The sequence below is a fragment of the Lemur catta genome, chromosome 11 (genome assembly GCF_020740605.2).
Source record: "Lemur catta isolate mLemCat1 chromosome 11, mLemCat1.pri, whole genome shotgun sequence".
NCBI classification, from domain to species: domain Eukaryota; kingdom Metazoa; phylum Chordata; class Mammalia; order Primates; family Lemuridae; genus Lemur; species Lemur catta.
In genome coordinates this window covers 16,697,134-16,721,682 of record NC_059138.1, presented here as the reverse complement: position 1 = coordinate 16,721,682, position 24,549 = coordinate 16,697,134, and the positions used below count along the sequence as shown (strand labels likewise).

Genomic DNA, 24,549 nt, shown 5'->3' with positions numbered 1-24,549 from the left:
ATTTTCTCTGCCCCCTCACCTCCTTTCGGAAGTCCAGCTACATGTATATTAGGCTGCTTGATATTGTCCCACAGTTTACTGGACTCTCCTATTTTTTTCATCTTTTTTCCTCTTTGTGTCTTATTTTGGATAGTTTCTATTGCTCTGTCTTCCATTTCTGTTCTTATCATACTCAGGTTTTCCTTTTTGTGTTTGAACATAGGATCATATTTATAATAGCTGTTTTAAACTCCTTGTCTAGTAATTCTATCTGTGTCATTTCTGGGTCTGTTTCTCTTAACTGAGTTTACTCTTCATATATTTTCCCACTGGGTTCCATGCCAGGTAATTTTTGATTGGAAGCTGGACGTGTGATTTTTCTTTTTACATTGTTAAGTGCTGGATTTTGTTGTAGTTTTTTTAAATATAAAAAGTAGTTGAACTTTGAGAATACATTTATTTAGAATTATTTTGGTTATGTCAAGGCTTATGTCAGACAGGTCCAGGGCAGTCTTTTTTTTTTTTTTTTTTTTTTGAGACAGAGTGTCACTTTGTTGCCCGGGCTAGAGTGAGTGCCGTGGCCTCAGCCTCGCTCACAGCAACCTCAAACTCCTGGGCTTAAGCGATCCTACTGCCTCAGCCTCCCGAGTAGCTGGGACTACAGGCATGTGCCACTATGCCCGGCTAATTTTTTCTATATATATTTTTAGTTGTCCAGATAGTTAATTTCTATTTTTAGTAGAGACGGGGTCTCGCTCAGGCTGGTCTCGAACTCCTGACCTCAAGCAATCCACCCGCCTCGGCCTCCCAGAGGGCTAGGATTACAGGCGTGAGCCACCGCGCCCGGCAGGGCAGTCTTTAGTCTAAGGCTAATTTGGCTCCACTACTGAGAAGATCTTTCCTGAGGACTTTACCTGACACTCTATCTGCTAGGAGGTTCCTCCTCTCTAGCTAGTGGGAACATGAACCATTCCTTTCCCTGTGAGAACTCTGGGGATCGTTCCACCTGCTCCTTTCAGCTGCTTCTCTCCCTGGCCCCAGTAGTTTCCGCCACACAGATCAGTATTCAGCCAAAGGTTTAAGACAGTCCTTCAGAAGATCTACAGAGATTGTGTGCTCACATGTTCTTCCATTCTCTCTCTATGTATATCATCTCTCTCTCCCTCCGCCTCTCCCTCCGCCCCTGCTCTTCCTCCCTCCTTTCTTCCCCTTTTCTCTCCTCTTTGTGCAGCTCCCTCCTCTCCAGTATTTTGCCCCACAAAACTCGAGCTTCCTTGGTTTTCTAAAACTCCAAATTCTTTCTCCTCAATTCAACAAGACTGCCAGGCTCTGTTTAAGTCCCTCCTTCCTGCTTTATGGCCTGGAAACTCTCCAGCTGGGACATTCATAGCGTTCACCTCATTTGTTTTCCATCTCTGGTGTCTGAAAACTATTGTTTCATATATTTTGTTTAGTTTTCTAATTTAAGGCAGGACCTAAAGCGATTTTATACCAAAATACTTTAGTTTTACTTCTCCACAGAGCAAGAGCATTTTCTCCATTGTCATTAATGCATTAACAAAATAGCATTATCACTCAAAATTAGCAATAAGTTTCTAATATCTTCTAATGTCTATTCTATTTTGCATTTTCCTAAATGTCCCAGAAACGTTCTTTATAACTAGTTTTTCTAATCTCAGATTCTGTCTAGGGCCATAATTGTTATATGGCTTAAGTCTTTTTTAATCCAAAACAGTCATGGTTTTCGTGACACTGATACATTGAACAGACCCACACCAGTCAAGCTCTAGAATATTCCATCTTCTGTATTTGTCTGATTGTTTCCCCTGTTTCCTGTTACTAGAAGTTAGGTCTAAAATCTTGATTAGATTGAAGTTAAATGTTTTAGTAAGAATATTTCATAGTTGATATTATATTCATATTCCATCGCATTCACAGACCTGTAATATCTGGCTTTCTGACATTAGTGATGCTGAGATTGACACCCGAATGAGGGCTGTGACCCTCTGATCCCTCCATTGTATAGTTTGGTTTTCTTTGTGTGACCACAAAGTAATCTGTGTGGTGTAACTTTGATACTACCTGAACGTACATTTCCCTGTCAACTTTCATTTTTGTTTTAGTACCAATGGATCATCTTTACCGGAATCAATTGTTTTATTAGGGGCTGCAAAATGATTTTCAAATTCTGTTACTTCTTCTATATTTCTTAGCTGCTATTCATCCTTAAAGTAGAATCTTTCCATCTTGATAATGCTAAAATATAGTCCTACTGGAAAGACAAAACAGATGCGTAATTCTTTCTCTTTATTTACCAAATTTCCAAGAAGATTTTGATTTAATAGCCACCTCAAATGGTGACAAATGAGTTTTTTCCTGATATTCTCTCTTCACTGATTTTTCATGTTTTCCAGTAAACATAATCAACTATAATAATTTATTCTTTTTGATGCCATAATCCTCAACTTTGGTCAGGGGGAGCTCAGAGGCCTGGATTCTAGATTTGTTTTTTTTACAGTCATTTAACATGTATTCATTTATCCATTTAACAAATATGTATCTGGTACAGCAGAAATAGCAGTGATCAAGATAGTCATGTTCCCTCCTGGAATTTACAGTGTAGAGAAGGAAAAAGGGTGTGAATAATTACATACCCAACCCCAGACATAGCAAGGATATTTTACTGCATTATTGAAGTGCTTAAAAGAATCTGAAATTCAAACTCAGTCATCATAAACCAAAGTTCATGCTATACCTTATTTTATGTTTGATTGAATTTCCTGGGGTTTGAAAGGGACACCCAGGAGTCAGGACTGTATAGACCCTCTCTCCCATCTCACTTCACCCACATTGTTCTTTGCTTGGGTTTTGTCACTCAGCCACAAGCACCTCTGGACTTTTTTTATTATTATTATTTTGGGGTATTATAAAGGTATGGATTCTAGATTTTGAAGTATCATAAACTAGCTATGTATGTTTGATAGCCCGTTTAAAAGTTGTTATGGTTCTTTTTTAAACCAGAGAAGTAAGCTAGGTAATAAGGGTTGCTTTCAGCTCAGCTCTAGAATTAGGATTCTGATCTCCACTTCCGAATACTCCCCTGCGTCTCTCTTTAGGCTGCCTGTCATTCGGGCCTTCCACTAGCTGCGTCCCTCTATCCAGTGAGTCTCCCTGGACAGATCTCCCAGATGCGTCATCAGAAATCCCCTCCTCCGGCCACACTTGTCTCCTGTTTGCTACGTCAGACTAGCTCATCCCTTATCCCCAGCCTTTTTGCCTATATCTTTTCCCTCACCTGAAATACCTTCCTTCTACCTCTCCAAGTATTCAAACCTCACCCATCCTCCAGATCCCAGTTCAGGCTCCCTCAGTTTTTTATTCTTATTCCCCTACATTGTCTTTGGCACTTATTTCCATCTTCTCATGGAATATCACTCGTTTCCTGTTTTAAGAGATGTTATCCCAACTAGATTACCATCATCCCGGGAAAGAAGAGACCATGCTTTGTACCAAGAATATTTCTTGGCACAAAAGAAATACATTAGCTGCTAATGTTGTTGTTGTACTTCTATATCTTTCCTAACATGTAGCACTTTCTATTTTCTATTTTGCTGAATAAGAACATTAAGGTACTTTTGAAGTGAGAGAGAGAGAGAGAGAGAGAGTGTGTGTGTGTGTGTGTGTGTGTGTGTGTGTGTGTGTGTGTGTGTTGAGGTAGAGGGGTATTGGAAATATTTCTTACAGTGTTCATCTATTCATTGGTCTATTTTGACTCTCTGAGTTCTATTACATATTGATAACTTAGCCATGGAGTTATATTGATTTGAAATATATAAGTCAACAGATATCTCTTTATTACCTAGGGAAAGAAAGATGGCCCCTGGGATCACATGGCCTAATTAAGCACAATGTTGTACATTTTTCCCCCCTTCCTGCTATGATGTATTGTTTTGAGTATGAAATCACAAACCCCCAAATTAACCTCATAACGAGCCCCTGTTCTTATAAGATGTATTAGGCACAGATTTTATTCAACCATAAATGATCCTCTATCTAAAATGTTTAAAAATATGTTATTGACAATTTATATCACATACATTTTCCCTGTTTTTAATTGACAAATTTTATAATCATGTGAATTCTAAAGGAATATGGTTTTTCTAATTATTCAAAATTTGACTTCATATTTTTTGTTTAAGCCTATTTGTAAATTCTATCTAATTCTTTACCTGAGAAACAAAGCTTCAGAATGTTTTTCCTTATTTGTTATATAAGTATATTCATCTTTTCTGAACAGTGGAACTTTTTGAAATTACCTTCCTACACTTGTAGTGGATCTTCAAGTGATAAGGGACATCAAATTGGGTTAATTTGTTACATTTTCTTGCTGGAGAAGGGGAAAAGATGGATATTCAAACTGTTCAGCTACTCTGTATGTACATATATTGTAAAAGGACCTCCACGATCTGGCTTCTGACTGCCTCTCCCAGCCCTCCACCTGATCACACAGACACATGTGTGCACACACATGCACACACACACTCCCTTCACCCCAGCCATGAGGAACCATTCGCAGTTCCCTGCATCCCATGCTGTGTCATGTTCATGCTGCTTCATCTACCTGAAGTCCTTTTTTTCCATCTTTGTTTACTCTACAAATTGCTATTTTACCTTTCAGGACTTAGACCAGTTGTAAATTCTTCTTTCTCACCACTCTTCCCTGCCTTCCACCCACATCCAATTAACTCTTTCTTCCTCTGTGTCTTGACTGTACAACATGCAGATGCCCATCGTAGCACCTGTGACATTTTACTGTCCTTATTTGTGAGCTTATTTGTCTCTTCCTCCTAATATCTAAGATTGTTGGAGGGTAAGAATCTTGATTTGTCTGGCTTTATACTTCCTACGGTTAGCCTAGTATTTGGCGCAGAGAAGATATTTACTGAATAAATATTTATCTGTTTAATCAATTAGTTAAGTTCCCTGCTCTTTCCCCAAACAACTTCTGATCCTCTCCACAACAGTTCTCACCTGGTGGTCAGTAGTAGTATTGTCAACAATACTGCTACATCTTCATAGTTAAAAAATAGAACACAAGTAAAAACGATTATGATATAATACCTATGTGCTTACAAATGGTATTCTAAAAAGCTTTTGAAGGAGTGTCTATTTGTACAATGGTTGGCCATAAATTCTTTAAAATTGAGGTTTAACATACATGCATATGACCACCAACCAGATACCTTTCCTGGTCACCCCTTCCCTAGCAAAAGTAACTGCTATTCTGACATCTTTCACTGCACATTTACTTTGCCTAATCTTGAGTGTCACATAAATGGAATCAAAGTATATCCTCTTTTTTGACTGTGATATTCATCTATGTAAATTCTTGTGGGCCCCACTAGTTTGTTCTTTTCGGTTGCTCAGTAGTATCTCTTTATATGAATATGTCACGATTTTATTTTTCCATTCCATTGTTGATGGACATTTGGATTATTTCCAATTTTGGGCTTGGACATAAGGTTTTGTTTGAGGACCAAACTCCAGAGCATAGCTTCAGAACTACTTTTTATCCTTTCTTCTCCTTCCTCTGATAGGTGATGAATTGATATTACCATAGGATGTACTTAACTTTGCCCATTCAGTTAAGAAATATTTACTGAGTGCCTGTTATGTGTCATCTCCTGTATAATTGTCCCTACTGAGCTTGTAGATCAGTGGGGAAGTCAGACCCTAAACAAGCGATTACAAGTATCTAAATGTTATAACAAAGAAATAAAAGATGTTCTAGGTTTATAACAGGGAGACCGAATCTGGTGTGGAGGTTAAGGGAAGTCTTCCTACAGAAAGGACATTCCAGCTGGAACCTGAAAGATAAGGAAAAGTACTCCAGGAAAGAAGAACCGGGACAGAGTGTTGGAGGCAAGTGCAAGGTCCTAAAATGGTAATGAAGACTTGAAAGAAGCCTCACGTAGCTGAATGCTGGAGAGGCAAGGGGAAAATAGTCGGAGATGTGGCCAGAAGGGCAGACAGAAGCCATGTCAGGAAGGGCCTTATGAGTTACCTGAAGATTGTGGGTCCTGGTCCATTACAGAGTTGTAAGCTGGTAAGAGATATAACTTTAAAATTTTTCTTTTTATATTAACCTTAAAATTTGTAAAGTGCACAAATCTTAAGTGTAAAGAATTTTTGCATATGTTTTTACTCACGCAACAGCTACCCAATCGGTATATTTCTAGCACCTGGAAGGTTCTCTCCTTCTCAGTCAGGACCTACCCCTCCAGGGGTGGCCACTGGTCTGACTTCTCTCACCAGAGATTACTTTTGCCTGTTTTTGAACCACAATAGTAACAAAATAATACAATTGTGCTTTTTTGTGCCTACTTTCACTCAGCGTAAGGTCTGTAAGAGTCACCTGTGTTGTCACATGTAGCAGTAATTCATCTTTTTCATCACTCCACAGTGTTCCACTGTGTGAATATGCCACAATTTATTTGCCCACTCTGTTGATGGATGTGAGAATTGTGTTTTTGCAGCTGCTTTAAATAAAACTGTTATGAATATTTATGTTCATGTCTTCTGATGAGCATGAGCACCCCTTTCTGTGGGAGGTAGAACTTTCTAAAAGAAGATCACACTTCTTGCAGGGTGGAGGATGATTTGGAGACGAGCAGAACTGGCTATTCCTCAGGCACCAACTCCTGGATGCATAGTCTTTTACGGGCTGTCTTAGTAAAGGAGCAGACCCATTCAGCACTGGGTATACATTACACAAATCAAAACATAGATTAAAAAATGGAAAGTAGATTTCCTATTGGTTTCTGTCATTACTGTTATTGTTGTAGTTATCATCATGGTTTACAGCCAACTACAGCTTAGAGCTAATAGTAACCGAAGGGACAATATGGAATGAGAGGTTTTACTGAATCGTCGTGGAATATGCCCCAATAAACAGAACAGTTATTGTCATCATCAAACACTCGTGAAGTCCCCTCGTTCCATCACTGCTTGTATGTGTGTGTATTGTGGGGATGGAGGAGGGTGTCTGCAGTGATGGATGGATTTCTCTGACCATTTTTCTTTCCAATTTTTCCTAAAGCAGTTTCCCAGAAGCTTAGGTTCTTTGTAGCATCTCTGAACCATCCCTTCTCAGGAGTGAAAACAGCACACGTACAGAGTTTGCCTTCTCCAAACTAAAGTTGTTTTGTTTTTGTTTTTTTTTTCTGAATTGTAAATTTATATGTCTTAAAACTTTAAAATTAGCACATTTATTTATGTATATAATGGATTGCCATTATGGAAAATAATACAATCAAATGAAATCAGGAGTATTTTTGTAGAAATATATAAGACCTTCACCACAATAAACGTTCAGCCCTTACAACCATGGGAATTAACATATAGTAATGCAGTAGTGTAAGGAGGTTGTGGTCTGATTTCACCTTTCCAAATCAGGTTTTTACCCGCTACTGCACATTATGTTTATACTCTAAATCTGTCTTTTTGCCCAATTTTCAATTTGCTGTGCATGTGCATTAATTCATTTAATGAATATTTATTGAGCACCTGCAGTATGCCAGATGCCTTGCTAGGTGTTAGAGATATAAAGGTACAGTCCCTGATCAAAAGGAATTTGCAGTCTGGTGGAAAAAACAGCCAAGTGAACCAGTGATTACCACACCCCATTTAGAGCCTGGGCCAAAATTATTTAGCCACAGTGTATGGTAGCACAGAAGAAGGGCATTTAAGTCAGAGCAAGTAACCCCTGAGTTGACTTTTCAAGGATGAGAGAGGCATGAGCTAGGATGAGCACTCCAGGCACAGAGGCAGGAATTAGCCTGGTGCAGGCAAGAGACCACTAGTAATTTAGTGTGTTTGGAGCACGGGGTGGTCATGCTCAGTGGAGCTGCAGAGAGGTTACAAAGGCAGGCTTGGTGTGTAGAAAAGGGCATGGACTGAGAAGTAGGAGACCTGATTCTCACCTGGTTCCCACCAGTATTCCTCACATGTCCTCAAGTGTGTCATTGGGCCTTTAGTCCTCATCAGTATAACCAGAGACTGGGGAGAGTTGTTCCCAAACCATATTCTGGAAACACTGTTCCAGTAGATGTAAAAAAAAATGGGCTATGAAAAATGTTTTCTCTACTTCGATGGTTAGGGGAAGACTAAATACTACTCTTGTCACAATGACTCTTAAACTTCAGTTTTCTTTAACTCAGTATTTTCCAAATTATATGAACTTAGAGTGAATTTTCTATAACATTAATATTAGAATCATGGTTCAGAGCCCCATTTTGGCAGACAATGGACTAGGTCTCAAAGGTCCAGTCATCTTCATTCATTCATTCATTAAATTTTTCAAAGTGCAGAACCAAACAATTGATTCACATGCACCTACTTTTCACTTTAGGTTACTAGTATATCCCTGTAATAAACTTCAGTTGTTTATTTTTCATAGCAATTTTTTTTTTAATTGCATCAGCTGTCCTGGGATTTTTTTTTTCCTCATTTTTCATGTCATGCTCAGACTTTATTACCTGGTAATAAGTTGCAAGAAATGTGAATCAAATTATTTCTCAACAAATATCAATCATTTGTGATTTGTTTAATAGAAATTATAATGAATAAAATAAAGGTTTTCCTTATTATGAAGTTGTTATATTCAACATTGGCAAATCCGAAAATTAATAATGAGTCCAAAAATCATTTGTGTTGCTAAAGAGTTCAAATAAATAAAAACAAGGTTGACCTTGTTAGAAATTTGCTATTTTCAACATTTATCTGTCAGAGCCACTGATTTGGAAATTGTTATAAATTCTTTAAAAATGGGAACTTTTTTCCCTGTAAAAATACCCATCATTTGGCAAACTACAGTGTCATTTTTCTTGAAGAGAATGTAGTGATTGATTATCCAGAGTGCTACCATGACAAGGTAAACGAACCAAACAGCTGCAAAATTGTATGTAATCATATAGCATCACATAGACTCTGTGTTGAGCAGAACCATTAGAATTAAACCATGGCAGCATCAGGCATCACCTACCTGCCTAATCATTCCCTGCTGGTACTTCTTGTTCATCCCCGAAACCTTGACCTCCAGTTGATATGCAGAGGTGTTTGCAGTCCCCCCTTCCCTTCCAAATGAGCACTGCAATAAATACAGACCAAACCTAATCCACTCAAAGGGATTTCAAAAGGCAAAGGTATCTTTGTTTAAAATCCCTCACATATATGACATCCAGAGATTTACTTTTGTGTATTATCAGTCTTGTTTCTTTTATTAATAGTATTTCCCTGAAGATTCTGAGAAATTATAAACAAGTAAGGGAAGGGAAGAATGGGAGATAGACAAAAAGAAAAGAAGAATAGTGATCTCTCTTGAGAAGTTGATAATTTATTCAGGAAGAGCAAACACACCTGAGATGATTTAAAAACAATTGCACGATATTCACGCTGTGTAAAAGTAGCAGTGCACAAATTGAATACGTGAGTCATGAGGGACAATGGAGTAAAGGAGCCATCAAATTACCCTTGGTTATTAGAGGACTAAATTGAGTCATGAAAAAGGAAGGGGCTACCCAAACCTACCCGGGAGATGGTTATCAATGGCATAATTGGGAATAGACCCAGGCCCTTTCTCCCAATCATCAGAGTGACCTCCCATGCCCATCTTCCCTGCAGTGTTTCAGATTTTAAATGCGCTTTGTGAGGATGGCTGAGCTCCACTCTGCTTTATTAATTGCTGTCCACATGCTGCAGGATATCCTGTGTTCAGAATCAGGATGAGGATTTTAAATTCTTCTTAGCGTGGGGATGTGTAGCCAGGCCGAATCAATTCCTGTCACTCAGACGCAAATACAGAGGAATGGGATTATGGATCAGGGTGAAGCTGCAGTGCTTTAATCTTAAAATCAATACGGAAAAGGAAGTTGAACTTGTGGGGATTCTATAGAGACTGTAATTTGGCTTCCTATGAGGCTTGCCTTACAGAATATAACTGCTCCTTCTCACCTTCTGATTATTTTACTGGGAACGGGGAAGGGGAGAGAAGATGAGAAACCACGACAACCAGGTCATCTTGAATAAGCATGCAAATGTAACTCATAATTCAAGCTAACCCTCCACTGTGTTGAGAGAAAGCTAAATACTTTTATCCATTCTTTTTATTAGGGAAAAAAATAGCCAAAACTCTATACCTCATAGTCTGTGTTAAGCATCATAAAATGCCTTTGATTCCTTTATAGTTCACTGTCAGACTGGAAAAATATTTCTTTGCAGCTTACTTTTATGGCTACACCTACCACAGCCTATGTGATTTTACATAAACACATATTCAACACACTAGTTATTGACCAAAGGATTCCAAGCTGCTAAGCATGTGATTAATATTTACTCCAGGCTTTTTCTTTGTGCTGCCTGTCATAGGTCCCTAATCTCAAAGAGCCCCAGAGGTGACAAATCAGGCTCCAACTGAATATGCATTTTCTTTCTTAAAAGCCACAGACATATATTGTGGAAGCCAAGAGTTCCATGAAATTCTGCTTCTTTTGAAAGAGACATGAACTAATATCTAAACAACTCAGTCTTTTCTGAATCAAAGATTTAGAATTTACTGAATATGCCTTTTTTCAGATATAACACTGATTTGCTGCATAGCACTCTCAGTCTCTAGTTTTAAGATGGATTTATTATTTTTCCCTTTGGATATTTCTTTAATTCAGTTTTCAAATATGTCTGAGTGAGTCGGGCCCACTGCTTTTATAGTGGTAACAACAGTACGAAATACTGTGATCTCATGAGAAAATGACTGGTCTGTGGGCCAGAGAACTCAGATCTAGCTCTTAGGAAGAACTGTGTAGTTAGAAGAGCAAAGCCTGGAGCCCTTGCTTTGTTTTCTTTTCCTTTCTAAACTTGTTTCTTTAAACTGGGGATGATTATAGGATCCACCCGATAGGTAGGGGTGTTGAGAAGAGTAAACGAACTAAAGTATGCAACATGCTTAGCATTGTACCTTGCACTTGTAAGAACCCTATAAATGTTCATGATTATCATGATTATTATGTGAGCCTCAAGTGAGATAACATATGCTGTGTATGTGAAAACATTCTACAAGCTGTAAAACACAATACAAATGTTAGTTGTTGTCCTTAACAGATTGATGGTTTTAAAACTTTTAAAATAAATCATGGAAGGCTTTTTCTTTGTGCTGCCTGTCATAGGTCCTTAATCTCAAACAGCCCTGGAGATGATAAATCAGGCTTCAACTAAATATGCATTTTCTTTCTTAAAAGCAACAGAAATATATTGTGGAAGCCAAGAGTTCCATGAAATCAATTTGAAAATCCCTGTCCCGTGTCCTTCCAGAAAAAAATACTCTAAGGTCTTTGGAAGACCACCCCTATGCAGTTTACTTATTTTGTTGTTTTTAGTCCATATTTTTAAATGTCACATCCTCCCAGGAAAGTTCAAGTGCCTTAAATTATTACATAATTTCAGTTGTCCTTCCTTGTCCTACACATTACTTGAGTATAGAAATCTCATGAGTTTCTCTCTTGTTGTTCACTTCCAGAGCACGATCATTGTGGAGAAGACAGTACAAGACCTCATGAACCTAATGCACGACTTGAGTGCATATTCCGATCAATTCCTCAACATGGTGTATGTGAAGCTCCAGGAGTACAGGGAAACCTGCACCGCGGCCTACAGGTAGCGTTTCTGTTAAGAGCTAAGCAAAGTCACTCTAGAACCTGATGGTTGTTCTGATTGGTGAAATTGCCTTCACAGCCTACCTTGTACCACTTAGAAAAGGATCATCCCTGAGTTTGTCAAGGGGCCTGATGAGAACCTGCAGCACAGATAGAGTCTCTGAGACCCTTGTAGAGTTGGACCAACAGAGGGAATGAGAGGGAAGAAGGGACAGAGCCACTCAGGACTGCCACTGGGTGGCTCAGCTGAGGGTCAGCCTTGATTTCCATGACAGTCTAGAACTGTACGATTCGTCTCCCTCAAAGAAGTTCTGGATCTTGGTTAGTCCATCTTGTGGTTGGAAAGATCCTTAAAAGAGAGTAAACTCTTAATAATCTATAATAGTGTTTCTTTTTAACTTTTACAAGAATGTTGCTCCTGGTTCAGCCTTCCTGCTGTCACAGGACAGTTATGCCTGTTTTCAGCATCAGTGGAAAGGAAAAACCATTGTTATGAACTTGAAAATCATTAGTTATCCCTCTGATTTCTTTTCTTTGAGTTGAAAAATCTCTCTGGGCTTGTGGAAAAAAATCACAGCACTTCTCATAGAAAGCTGATAATAGGAATAAATTATGGGCCGGTTGACAAGACATGAAACAATTAGGGAAGAAAAGAATGTATAATAAAATACTAAACTATATGTTATATATAATTAAGGATAGATAGGTGCAGTACATGATCAAGTGCTACTTGAATAGTACAGATTATATGGGCGGGGGAATAAAACACGAGAAAGAGAAAGGATAGTTGCAGTCAGGGATGATTTAGCAGAAAGTGAGCTATGTGCTGGACAGATGAAATTTATGGAGGTGGAGAGAATCAATAAGGGCATGGCAGGGAGGGAGAGGAAGCACTAAGATAGTTGCCTGACATTTGGAAGGGACGATGAGGAGGAAGTTTGACTGAAACAGAGTCCCTAGTAGGAGGTAATAAGAGATAATGTTGAATAGGAAGAGTGAGACCAACCAACTAGGGTCTTCAAAACTAAGACTTGGAAATTTAGATATTGTATAGTACACAAGGAATTATTATGAACAAGCCAGGAAGCAATGTTTAGGGAAGGTTAATCTGGCAGAGGAATACAACAGATTAATGTTTAACCTCCCTCATTCTAACAAGAAATGATAATTATCCAGAGTCACATGTACCAATTAAAGAAGAAAAACCCCACCACCTTATTGAGATATGCTCCCAATAATATTTTACTTTTTTTGTTCAATAATGATTTATCAAAAATTACACTATACTTATGTTAAACTCACACATATAATTAATAATGTCAAAATCAATTGTGTACTAAATAATTATAATGATAATTCACATTTAAAAAGTTAAAATTTAGTCTTATAACAAAATTTAAATTTTTTGAATTTCCATTTATACAAGTAATTTTTTGCAAAAAACCTACAACATAATAATAAAATAATTTCAGTCATAAAAACATATTCCATTAGAATAAAATTCAGTGAGGAAAAGTAATAGAAATAATAATTCTAAGAGAAAAAGTACAACTGAAACTTTGTATACTTTGCACACTATCTCCCCACCCTACTCCACCAGCCCCAGCCCCTAGTAACCACCGTTCTATTCTCTACTTCTGTGAGTTTGACTTCTTGTAGATTCCACATGTAAGCGAGATCATGCAATATATTCTTTCTGTGCCTGGCCATTAGATACATTTAAAATAGTGATTTTAAAGTGTCAAACTTTATGGTATGCCAAAAATTGTATTTTTTGAAACTATTTAAACACAAACTCATTCTGAAAAAAATTAAATGTCAACTTAAAAAGGGAAGGAGAATATAGTATTTCAAAATTATTTTAAGGGATATACAAATAACAATTGTAAAATCCACTGCTCTAGGTTAGTTGCCTGAGATTGGAGTTTCTGGTCCGTGGAGTGTTGTATTTTCAGCTTTACAAAACCAAATTCAAAGTGGCTGTATCAATGTCTCATCTACCAAATGAGAATTGCATAACATATTTTAAATATTAAAACTTTAACATTAAAAAATTAAAGTATTTAAATAATTGTATTTTGACAACATTACATTTTAAATTTACTTTAACTCCCATTAAATTTAAAGCGTTTTTCAAAAACAGAAGGGCATGCGCTTTTTTCTTATGCATATCTGATTATGGGCACCCAATAATTTCTCACAAATAATAATGTTGATGAATATTAATTATAATGGAGATGTTGCATAACCTGACCATTATAAGACAAAGTTGACTCTAGAACCTAAACTTCACTGATGGCCATTTACATAGTATTGGTGTTCTTGTTATTTTGAAAGAAAATGTTTAAGTTCCTGTAGCCTGGTACCTTATTCATCATAGGTGATTTTCTTCTCATCGTTTATGATCTTCCCTCTCAACATATCAAGTGACTGGAAGTTACTACATGTACAAAGCAGGCTGGTCATTGTTGAACATTTCTCATCTGAAAACTTTCTCTTGTTTTGAAGTGATACTCTCCTATGCATTGGACATAGTCCTTTTTTCTAGAGTGATTCCAAATCAGTTTAATCCTTATATATGACAGCCCCTCATATATGGAAATATAGCTTTCATGGCCATTTAGTCTTTATTTTTTTGCCCCTCGTCTGAACATTCTCACTTTCTGGTATATCCTGGGTCTGCGAGCCAACTGGTCATCTTTCTCCATTGCCCATTAGCTGGGTTGTGTCCATCTTAAAAAGGACCTTCACCCAGTGTTCCAGATGTGCTCAGGGCACTTCAGCAGAACCAGCACTTTGCTTGCGCTGGGCACAGTACTTGTTACATTGTATAGTTGCATTTGTCAGATATTTGTTGAGCATGTACCAGGATACATTGTGAGTGGGGCAGATAAAGAAGTTAATCAGTCACCGATTCTACCTTCAATGAGCTTGTGTTCTTGGTGAAGAATAGAAAGGGAAATGGGACAAAGAAATAGAATGTGTACATCCACAGCTTTAATTAATGACGGAAAACATGGTAAGATCAGTAAAGATGCCTAGCTGCAGGAGAAAGAAATGACGGAGGAGGACGGGAAAGGCTTGGTGAAGGATGTGAACTGGGCTTTGTGAAGCGTGAGGAGGATTTAGACAGATGGGCTTGAGGAGGGGAAGGAAGGAACCAGAGCAAGAACAAGTGATGAATGTTTGGGTTTTACAAAGAAAAGCTGGGACCAAACTGGAGGATCTTGAACGTTAGGCTGAAGGAACTTGACCTTTTAAATCAGGTTGTGAGGGGCCACTTGAAGGTGTGTAGGCAGGGAGTGCCAGGTGTAGACCTGTGCTTTGGGGAAATTTGAAAAGCAAGAGTGGAGGTAGAGGGGAGAGAGACAGTGCCTGAATTAGGGGAGAGGCAAGGAACATGGAGGTGCAGGGCTAGATCACAAGGCATTGCAAAGGTAAAATCTGTAAGATTTGGCCACTGGTTGGCTGTAGCAGGTAAAGAAATACAAGAAGAAATAAATACTCAATGAAATTAGCATTCTCTTTTCTATGCTGTATTTGTGGTGATTTTTTTTTCTAAATGTAAATTCAAAAGCTCACATTTACCCATTAAATGTAATGTTATTTTTAACTTATCATTTCAGTCTATTGAGATATTTTTGAATCTTCATTCTGTCATCAAAAAATCTTAGCTATTCCTCCAAATTCCATGTCATTCTCAATTTTATAAGCAATATTTTAGTTTTTATGTTTGTCATTGAAAAAAGTGTTCAACAGGACAGGGCTGAGTTGAGAATTTGAGGGGTATACCTCTTAAGACTTCCTTTTAGATTATCTATATGTTACTCAGAACTTGAGGAGTTCGTGTTTTTCTAGGAACTAAGAACCTGGGCCTTAGCTCAAGAGTAGGCCTTGCAGATAAAGTTTGAATGCCAGCCTTTCTACCTACTAGTTATATGACCTTGAATAGCTATTCACCCTCTCTACCTTAATTTCCTTATCTGCAAAAGGGAATAATACTAGTCCTTTTCTCAAAAGGTTGTTCCAGAAATGTCAGTCTTTTAGAACTTTTTAAAAAAATAATATGCTCTCCAAAACATGATTAGCTGTTTTTTAAATCAGTAACATAGCCATTTATTATGAAGTAGTATGTACTGTACATAATTGTATGTGCTAAACTTTTTTTTTCCCTAAAAAGCATTAAGGGGGTACAAATGATGTTTTAACTTACGTGATCACTTTTGTAATGCCTAACTTCCGGCTATAGGTGTGCCCATCACCCAAACAGTGTTCCCTGCACCCATTAGGTAGCTTTTTACCTCTCCCCTCCTTCCCCATTCCCCCTGGTTTATTCCCACTGAGTTTCACTTTCCTCTGTAAACATGTGCACTCATCTGTTAGATCCAATTTAATAGTGAGTACATGTGGTATTTGTCTATTCTATTCTTGAGGAACTTGGTCTCCAGTTTTAATAATGACAATGATGATGATGGTGATGATCGCCCTCACCACCTCCCATGATAATATTTTCTATATTTCATCATCTGCCCCATAAGAGACTTTATTAGATTCCTTGCTGGTGTCTTTCCAGTCTTGGTCCTTTTAATGCAGCCAGCCCTCCCTCATGCCTCCCCAAGGTGAACATGGACAAACCAGCTATGGACGATACTAGGTGTTTGTTCAGACATCCTCCCATCCCTTTACTTTACTTTTAGGACTCACTTCTCCCTGCTGAACCACTTCTTAAGAACTCTCGTCTTTAGTAGCTTTGAGATTACCTTTGGAAAAACCAAGAGCCAAATTAACCACTTCTTCATTTAAGTTAGTTAGGAAAGAAAAACATCATGTGACTTGTTCTTTGAGAGCTCTTCCTAGTTCCCAGTGAGTACCACTTCCTAATTGTTCACAAACTGTCTTTAATTGTCTGTTCAGAATGTTGCCTTTAATTTCAAATTCAGCCCATTTCTGTAGTCTCCCTTCCTTTTCTTTATGAACGTCCGGGATCTGCTCCTGGTCATTCTTCCCTGTCTGTCAGGACAGCTTCAAGATTATCAGCAGTGGTTCTGTGATTCCAGGCTTTGAATTATCCTTGCCTAAATTTTTATTATCCCTATCAGAATATTCTTTGATCTCAGTAACTGTTAACACAGTTAATCACTCCATCTTTAAAACAGTTCATTTACTTGGTTTCTAGGATTTCATTTATTCAACAAATATTTGCTGGGTACAAGAGTTTGTAGAGACAGCAATGAACCAAACAGATTGAATGTCTGTTTTCATGGGGTTCACATTCTGTTGGGGATGGGAGAGGGGAGACAGACAATAATTATGTATTATAAGTTTATAATACATAAACATATAAAGAATATTAGAAGAAAATAAGTAATGTGGACAAAAGAAATGGAGTGGGGTAGATAGACTTGGGAGTGTGGGAGGAGGAGGTTGCAGTTTTAAATAGGGTGCTCCTGGGAGGCCCTGTTGAGTTGAGGTTTGAGGAATGTCTTGGAGTTGAGAGAGTTTGACAGGCTACCTGGGAAAAGAGTATGCTGGCAAAGGGTGAAGTCCCCAAGGCAGTATTCTGCAGGACACTTTTCAGGAACAGCAGGGAGGCCAGCATGGTTGGAGTAAAGTGAACAAGGAGGAGGGGCTTAGGGGATGGCCAGGAAGAAACAGAGGGCCAGACAGAGTGGCCATGGGGGCCACTCTCGGGATGCTGAGTTCTACTCCGAGAGAAATGGGGAGCCATTGCAGGGATTGTGCCTAGGAGCAGCTTGATCTTATATACATTTTAAAGTGGAAATATTGAAAATAGGCTCTAAGGGGACAAAGATGGAAGCAGAGAGACCAACTAAGGGCTAGTGTGTCAATCAGGTACGAAATGAAGACAACTTACACTGTGGGTAGCAGCAGAGATGGTGAGAACTGGTTGAATTCTAAATGTATTTTGAAGGAACAGCCAACAGAATTCCCTGCCAGATCAGAGATATAAGAGCAAGAAAGGCGTCAAAAATTACTCTTAGGATTTTTTATTTGGGCAGTGAAAAGATAGAGTTACCAGGTATTGAGATAGAGGACACTGCAGATTTGGGGGCAAGCAGATCATTGTATAAACTGGAAATGTCTATTGGACAGCCACATGGAGGCATGGAGTAGGCAGTAGGATACGTGCATCAAAAGGAGAGAGATCTGGCCTGGAGATAGATATTTGGCAGCCATTGACATATAAATGGTATAGCAAATGGTATTTAAATCCATGGGACTGGATGAAATCTCCATGGAGCAGATTTACCACCTCTCATGGAGTATACATATGGCTGAGAAAAAGTCTGCAAGATGAGGAGAAGCCAGCAAAGGACACTGAGAAGCTACAACCAGGACAGCAGGAGGAAAATCAAGAGAATGTGATGTCATGGAAACCAAGTGAAGGGATGGAAGAGGTGCTCAACGGGGTCAAATTCTGGGTTAGGTCAGCATCAGAACTCAGTATGGACTGTGTGATGTCTTTAGCAGTGTGCAGGCTGTTGGTGACTGTCACGAGAGCTGTTTCTAGAGGGTAGTAGGGGTGAAAACCAGACTGGCGTGGACTTAAAGCAGAAGCTAGGAGTATAGGAATTTTAAATATAGGCAAAACCTTTACAGTGAGTTTTGCTGCAAAAGGGAACAGAGAAATGGGGTAGTAGTTGAAGTGAAATCATGTGAAGGAGGTTTTTTTTGTTTTATGTGTTATTTTAAATAACAATTGTTATTTAAAACACATAGTAGCATAGTAACTGCATATTTGCATTTGGAGAAAATGATGTGGGAAAGAGGCAGATTTGTTGATGTAGGAGAGAGGGGAAAATCCCTGAAATTATGTTTTTGGCCAAGTGAATAGGGGTGGGATCTAATGCACAAGTGGAGTGATTGGTTTTAGGCAGAAACGTGGACAGTTTTGTTCACCACAGTCTATCCTTCCTATAGGAATTGAGTTATTTCTCTGTCATTTATATTTCATCATTTTGTCCAAGTAGCAAAACTGTATCTCCTTGGACCACTTCTTCTGAAACACAGCAATTCCCTTTGGCTCTTGACACATCGTGCTCACCAAGAGTATCTTAATTCCTTCTCCCAAGAGCTTATACCGCTTTGGTACCCCCTCCTGGCCACAGTCTCTAAAATGGTGGCCACTTATTGATGCCCACTGCCAGATCACAGGGCAATACCTGGGAGTGGTCTACCATGGTGGCTGAATTAAAGGCCTAGGTTGAATTCAGTTCAGGGTGGGGGAAAGTAATTCTGTGAAGCTTTGAAGGGGAATAATCAAAAAATCATCTTGAAGGTTGTTATACAACAGTGCACACACACACAACACATGACCCCATGGTGCGTGTTGCTGTGTTTCCTGTTACTTAATCAGGTTTTTGAGCTTAGAGAGAAAATGTTTTCTTATTTCGTGAATCTGAAGATGCAAAGTGTCCTTACTTCCTCTCTTCCCGTTTATTGCCCTCCCCCAGATTGGCACCTGCTGAGGAGTAATTAGGGCAGTCCTAATTTGGACAGCCAAATCCTGATTACAGTGAGAGGAAAAACAGGAAATGTTCTAGTTTTGCTGCCAGCAAATGACTGACTTAAATAGAAAGCCATATACAATGCAAATGATCCAAAATGGTCTGACACTGGGGAAGGAGGAAGGGAGCAGGAAAACATTGCAATCTGATTTTCTCCCACGTGATGCTCAGCAGATAACTTTCACAGAAAGGATCAAATCCATAAACTCACAATGCCCTCTGCTGCGAGGCAGCTTGTCGTCCAAGTTTACCACGAGAACCTGAGCAGCCACTGGGAGTTTAGGGGTCTGAGGAAAGGTCAAAAACATCTCACCTTTCTGTGCGCACCTCACTCTGGGGAGAAAGACTATAGTGTATGATGATGTCATGTTACATGCTTTGGATGAAGAGAGGTTTCTTAAAGGGAAATGAGGGCTGGAAGTTTTTGCTTTAATGAGCCGCACCCTTTGGGGCTCACAGGAACACTCAGCTGTGAATTCTCCCCTGCGCTGCATTAGCGATCAGGCAGTTGGTCCATTAGTGGGCCGCTTCCAAGCTGAGTGCCTCGCTCCGCTTTCTTTGCTTCTTTGTCCTGAGATACGCCCAGCAGCATACGTGTCCCAAAATAGTAACTTAAAGATTGGAAATCACAGTTTTCTGAAGTTGCTGTCTGTTCCAATTTAGCATCGATTCATTAATCAATTTTTTTCTCAAGGGTGGGAGGCGAAGGAGAGCTCTCTGCATTGTGCTGGGCCTGGCAGAGAATACAAATAAAACCTCTTCTCTCGTGGTAGAGGCTCAATTGTTAGAAGACACAAGCATGTTATTAATATTTTTTAGGGGAGGTATAACCACTCTCAAGGCACACTTTCCACCATTTCTTCGTAGAGGAGCTAGACCTCATGCTAGAACCGTGAAGAAAAAGTGAGGTAAGGATAACTTGTAATTGCTTGTGGTAGAAATCAGGTCTGGCGTAGGGCTGGGCACCTTGTTGAACCTCAGTATGTTTGTCATATGAATAAGGAAATTCCTGCCAGACTGGACAGGGTGAGCAAGCAGTGGGCTGCATGGATGGACACAATGTGTGGGGGAAACGTCAAAAAATCAGAATGACTAGAGTGGACAGTGTGGTTGGGTAGGAATGAACGGGAAGTTCTGAAAATTTCCCACATTGAGGAAAAGAGAACTATCATAGGTTTTGTTAAAGAGGATGACATAATCAAAGTGGTATTTTAAGAAGATCTTACTGACCCCATTGTGCTGAATAGCAGGGAGTAGACATCAGGGACTACGGTGGCTCATAAGCCTTCAGGTTTTCTGTGTGGCCAGAGGCCAGGGTCCTGTAGGAATGAGAGCCTCACGGAGCTTGCCCTGCAGGCTTTGCCATCCTAACTAACTTTGAACCTCAGAACAGCGAAGATTACACACCAGGGAAACCCTTCGCATGCAAGCTCCATACAAGCTTGTATTCTGATCCGTCTCTTACAGCTATGTTGTCTCCTCACTCTCTTGGCTCATCTAACACCGATATATATTCATTTTTATTAAATAGTGAATGGGTACAAACAGCATTATAAAATATGTACAGTATCTGTTTCATGGAGGGCATTCAGCAAGTGAACTTTTATTATGTCTTCTATAACTTATTATGTGTAACTATTCTGGTATTACATTGTATTGCAATTTAAATTTTTATGTATCATTTGATTAGTTATTGGTTTATATGTCTCCTTCTAGGATATTGTTTTTCAACTGTGGGCTCACATCAGAGTTATTAGGGGAGATTTCAAAACATACATACTGGATTTCCCACACTAGCCCACTGAGAGTTGGGCCTGGGCAATCAAGGTTTGAAAATATCCCCAAAGTGATTCTCATGTATGTTACTGGTTACAGATCACTGGTCTGAACTCTCAGCTTCTAGAAGTAAGTTACTATGTGTTGTTCCACATAATTATCTTCAATAGCTAACATGATGTCTCCATATAGGCCTTTCAGTCTTGTTAATCAACAATCGATCAAGTGAATACCTTCACCTACTTCACTTCCAGTACACATCAGCTGCCCTTCTGGCCAAATAAGATGCTGCTCACCTAACCAGATGTCCTACAAATCCTGCAGCAAGCAGCTAGTCCTCATTTCTTCTACCTAACTCAGTCTACCGTGATCAGATAGGAGTCTCTTGCAGTAACCTCGATGCAAAGTATAATAATAAGGACCTGGACGAGAATGAAAATAAATGTTCATTAAAGTACGTAGTCCCTGTGCAAGGGACTTTATAGTCATTAGCTTACCTAGTCAGTCACAACAATTCCATCAAGTTATATTTTCCTACCTTACAGGTAAAGAAACAGAGGTTCAGGACAGTTAATAACGTGGCTAAGGTCACAGAGCGTGGAAGTGGTAGTGCGTGCATTGGAAGCTAAGTCTGTCTGACTCTAAAGCCCAAAGAAGATGCAGGGGAATTAAAGAGGACATACGAAACTTAATAAATATTTCAAATGGTTTAGGGAGACATTTTAATAGTTAGGAACATAGACTCCAGAACAGTAGGTATGGGTTCTGTTCGGGCTCTACTTTACTACCTGGCTGACCACTGGCAAGTTCCCAAATTTCTGTGCCTCGGTTTTTCATCTATCAAATGGGAATGATAATAGTATCTACCACACAGGACTGTTGTGAGGATTAGAAGAGTTAATATAAGTAAAGTGCTTACAACAGCCAGTTCCTGGTAAATGCTAAGTAAGTGTCAGCCAATATAATTATTTGGTTTTGCTCCTATTGGTGATGTTTTTATTTACTTTTTTAAATTCACTTTTAAATTAGTTGATCGATGATATTGTTGATATTCACTAATAAGATAGCAAAAAAGTATATATTTTATACCTTCTGTTATTTCCCTGCTGTTTTGTGCTTCAATTGTATCATTCATGCCTTCAATCTATTACTTTATTCATTCAACAATTACTTACTGAGCACTTCCGGGAGCCAGCAGTATTCCAGGGCTGAGGGTGGAGAAGTCAATGAGCTAGGCAAGGTCCTTCCCTTCATGAATTTTACACTTTAATGGAGGGAGTAGATAATTAAGTGACAAATAAATAAACAAAATAGCTTTCTCAGTAATAAGGATGGTATGATTTTAAAAAAAAAAAGATTTTAAGTGAAGGGCACCATCAGGAAAGACATCACTGAGAATGTGATGTTTGAGCCCAATTCTGAAGGGTAAGCAGGAGCCACGTGGAGATGTACGGTAAGAGCATTCCAGGCAGAGGAAGGAGCAAGTCCAAAGATGAGAACTAGCTTGAGTTCAGTTTAGTGTAACTGGGACAGAGTGAGCAAAGAGACTGAATACTGAGTGAGGGTAGACAGGTGCAGGAGCCAGATCATTTGGGTCATTTCTGGTCTCACATGAGAGTCAGATGGGAGCTTAAAACATATCCATGCTGAGCCTCACTTCAGACTGTGAAATTGATATATTTTTAAAATTGTTTCCCAGGTGTTTTAATGTGCAGCCAGGAGTAAGAACCATTGAGGAAGGATCTCAAGGCCAGGGAATTTGAGTTTTATTCTACGTTCAATGGAAAAACATGCAGTGTTTACACAAGGCGTTACCTGGTCTGATATCTTTTTATGAAGATCTTAAGGCTATTCAAACATAGAATAAGTTTGCTTATCATAAGAAAAATCTGAACATTGACAGTTGAGACAGATTTTATATTAATTCTTGGTCCACTGCCTTTATTACAATATAATTCTTTTCTTCTTGGTCTTTTAAATGTCAAACAATTGTGATCCTTCGTGTGAGAACTTGTCTATTTAAAGGTTGTTATTAAATTATCCCCAAGAGTACCTTCTGTAAACTCTCCAATTCCAAATCCTTTTTCCCTGGGTCCTCTTGAATTGTTTCTCTTTCCTGTGAACCATCTCCAGAGTTATAAGATATTTCTTTAGTTGTGATTCCCTGGTAGAAATAAACGACATCTTAAAGCTCTCCAACGACAGCATTGAGTGTGATGTCAAAGATGATCTCATGTTTCTCTGCTCTCTTCCTATGGATTCTGCTCCATCTTAAGGGGTCTTTTGATTTGGATTTTGTGTTTTTGTTTTGTTTTTATTCAGCAGCATAATACTAACCCTTATTTTTGCATCCCCAATTGTCATTATCACTTGTATTGCTAGAAATTCCACTGTAGTTTTGCCTACTGCAGGTTGAGCCATTCACACTCTAAATTGGGCTATAGCAGTTTAATTTGGACCAACCTTGCCCAGGGTTCATTTGTCTAGCTTGGTGCTCCTGGTTTTTGAAGTAGTTGAAAGATTCAGTCGGAAAGTAAACATCATGCCCTGGCTGTCACCAAACAGTTGAATCCAATTAGCCCCACCTGCCCCTGGTTGTTTACCTAATGAAAGACGCAGCACCCCAGCTGTGTCCAGGGACCCTGCATACTTGCACTTCCCAACTGCTCCAGAGAGGTAGCACAATACACAGCAGAGCCAGTCAACACGAGCAGATGTTTTCTGAATGAAATTCACTCAGCTGTATCTAGAAGGTGGACCCTTCTCTTGGCAGCCTCATCACCTGTACCAAGAGGAACACCTATTTTCTTCTTCCTCCTGGGAACGGGTACAAACAGTTACACAGATGGCTCTGTCTGTGGCCCATTGAGCTGTGAATTAATGAGTAGATTATGGTTCTGGGAAGGATAATTAACCCTACTCCTCTTGTGGAATAATTGTGGGAGCTGTCACTCTCCTTTTGGGGCGCTATTTGGATATGTCCTAGAATTTTGTAACCCACATTATCTGGGTTTGTCACAAAATCAGAAAACTAATATATGCAATTGATCAAGCTGAAAACTTGCCACTTGAATGAAAATTCGTTTTAGGGTAATCGTATGTTGCTAATCCAAGCCGGTATTTCAAATTAGAATATTTGGAATTGCTTTTGGGATTGATGTTCATTCCAATATGGATGAATATATTTATCATTGAGGGAAATATATAGTAAGCATTTTCGTTAATTTGGATTACTGTTCTTTAATAAAATGGGATCTGTGAATATTAGGTAGTAATATAATATTGAATTATTGAATTAGTCCAATCTTTAAAAAAAACATAAGTAAATAATGTGAATATGTTTAACGTAGTGTCCCACATAAGCTAATTTTTTTGTTCCAGCTAGTGATAAAATGGAAAATTCTAGCCCCCCAAATATATAATATTATGTCACAACTATGGACCTAAACTGTTTCCTGAACCCTAGGGCAGATGTAGGCCAACATGGATGGGCTCAGAGATTTAGATGCTGGGAAAATGAGTTGAGTTTGGGCTTCTCACACTGTGGAGCAGAATTTAAC

The 24,549-nt window shown here is 38.9% G+C and overlaps 1 protein-coding gene across 1 annotated transcript in view; it reads left to right on the top strand.

Annotated features, from left to right (window-relative positions):
• EXOC4 (exocyst complex component 4) overlaps positions 1 to 24,549 on the top strand; it is a 721,344-nt gene that overhangs the window by 559,672 nt on the left and 137,123 nt on the right. The window contains exon 12 of the mRNA XM_045564932.1: positions 11,549 to 11,685. Within this exon, the coding sequence (XP_045420888.1) occupies positions 11,549 to 11,685 (137 nt within the window). The remainder of the gene's footprint in view (positions 1 to 11,548; positions 11,686 to 24,549) is intronic.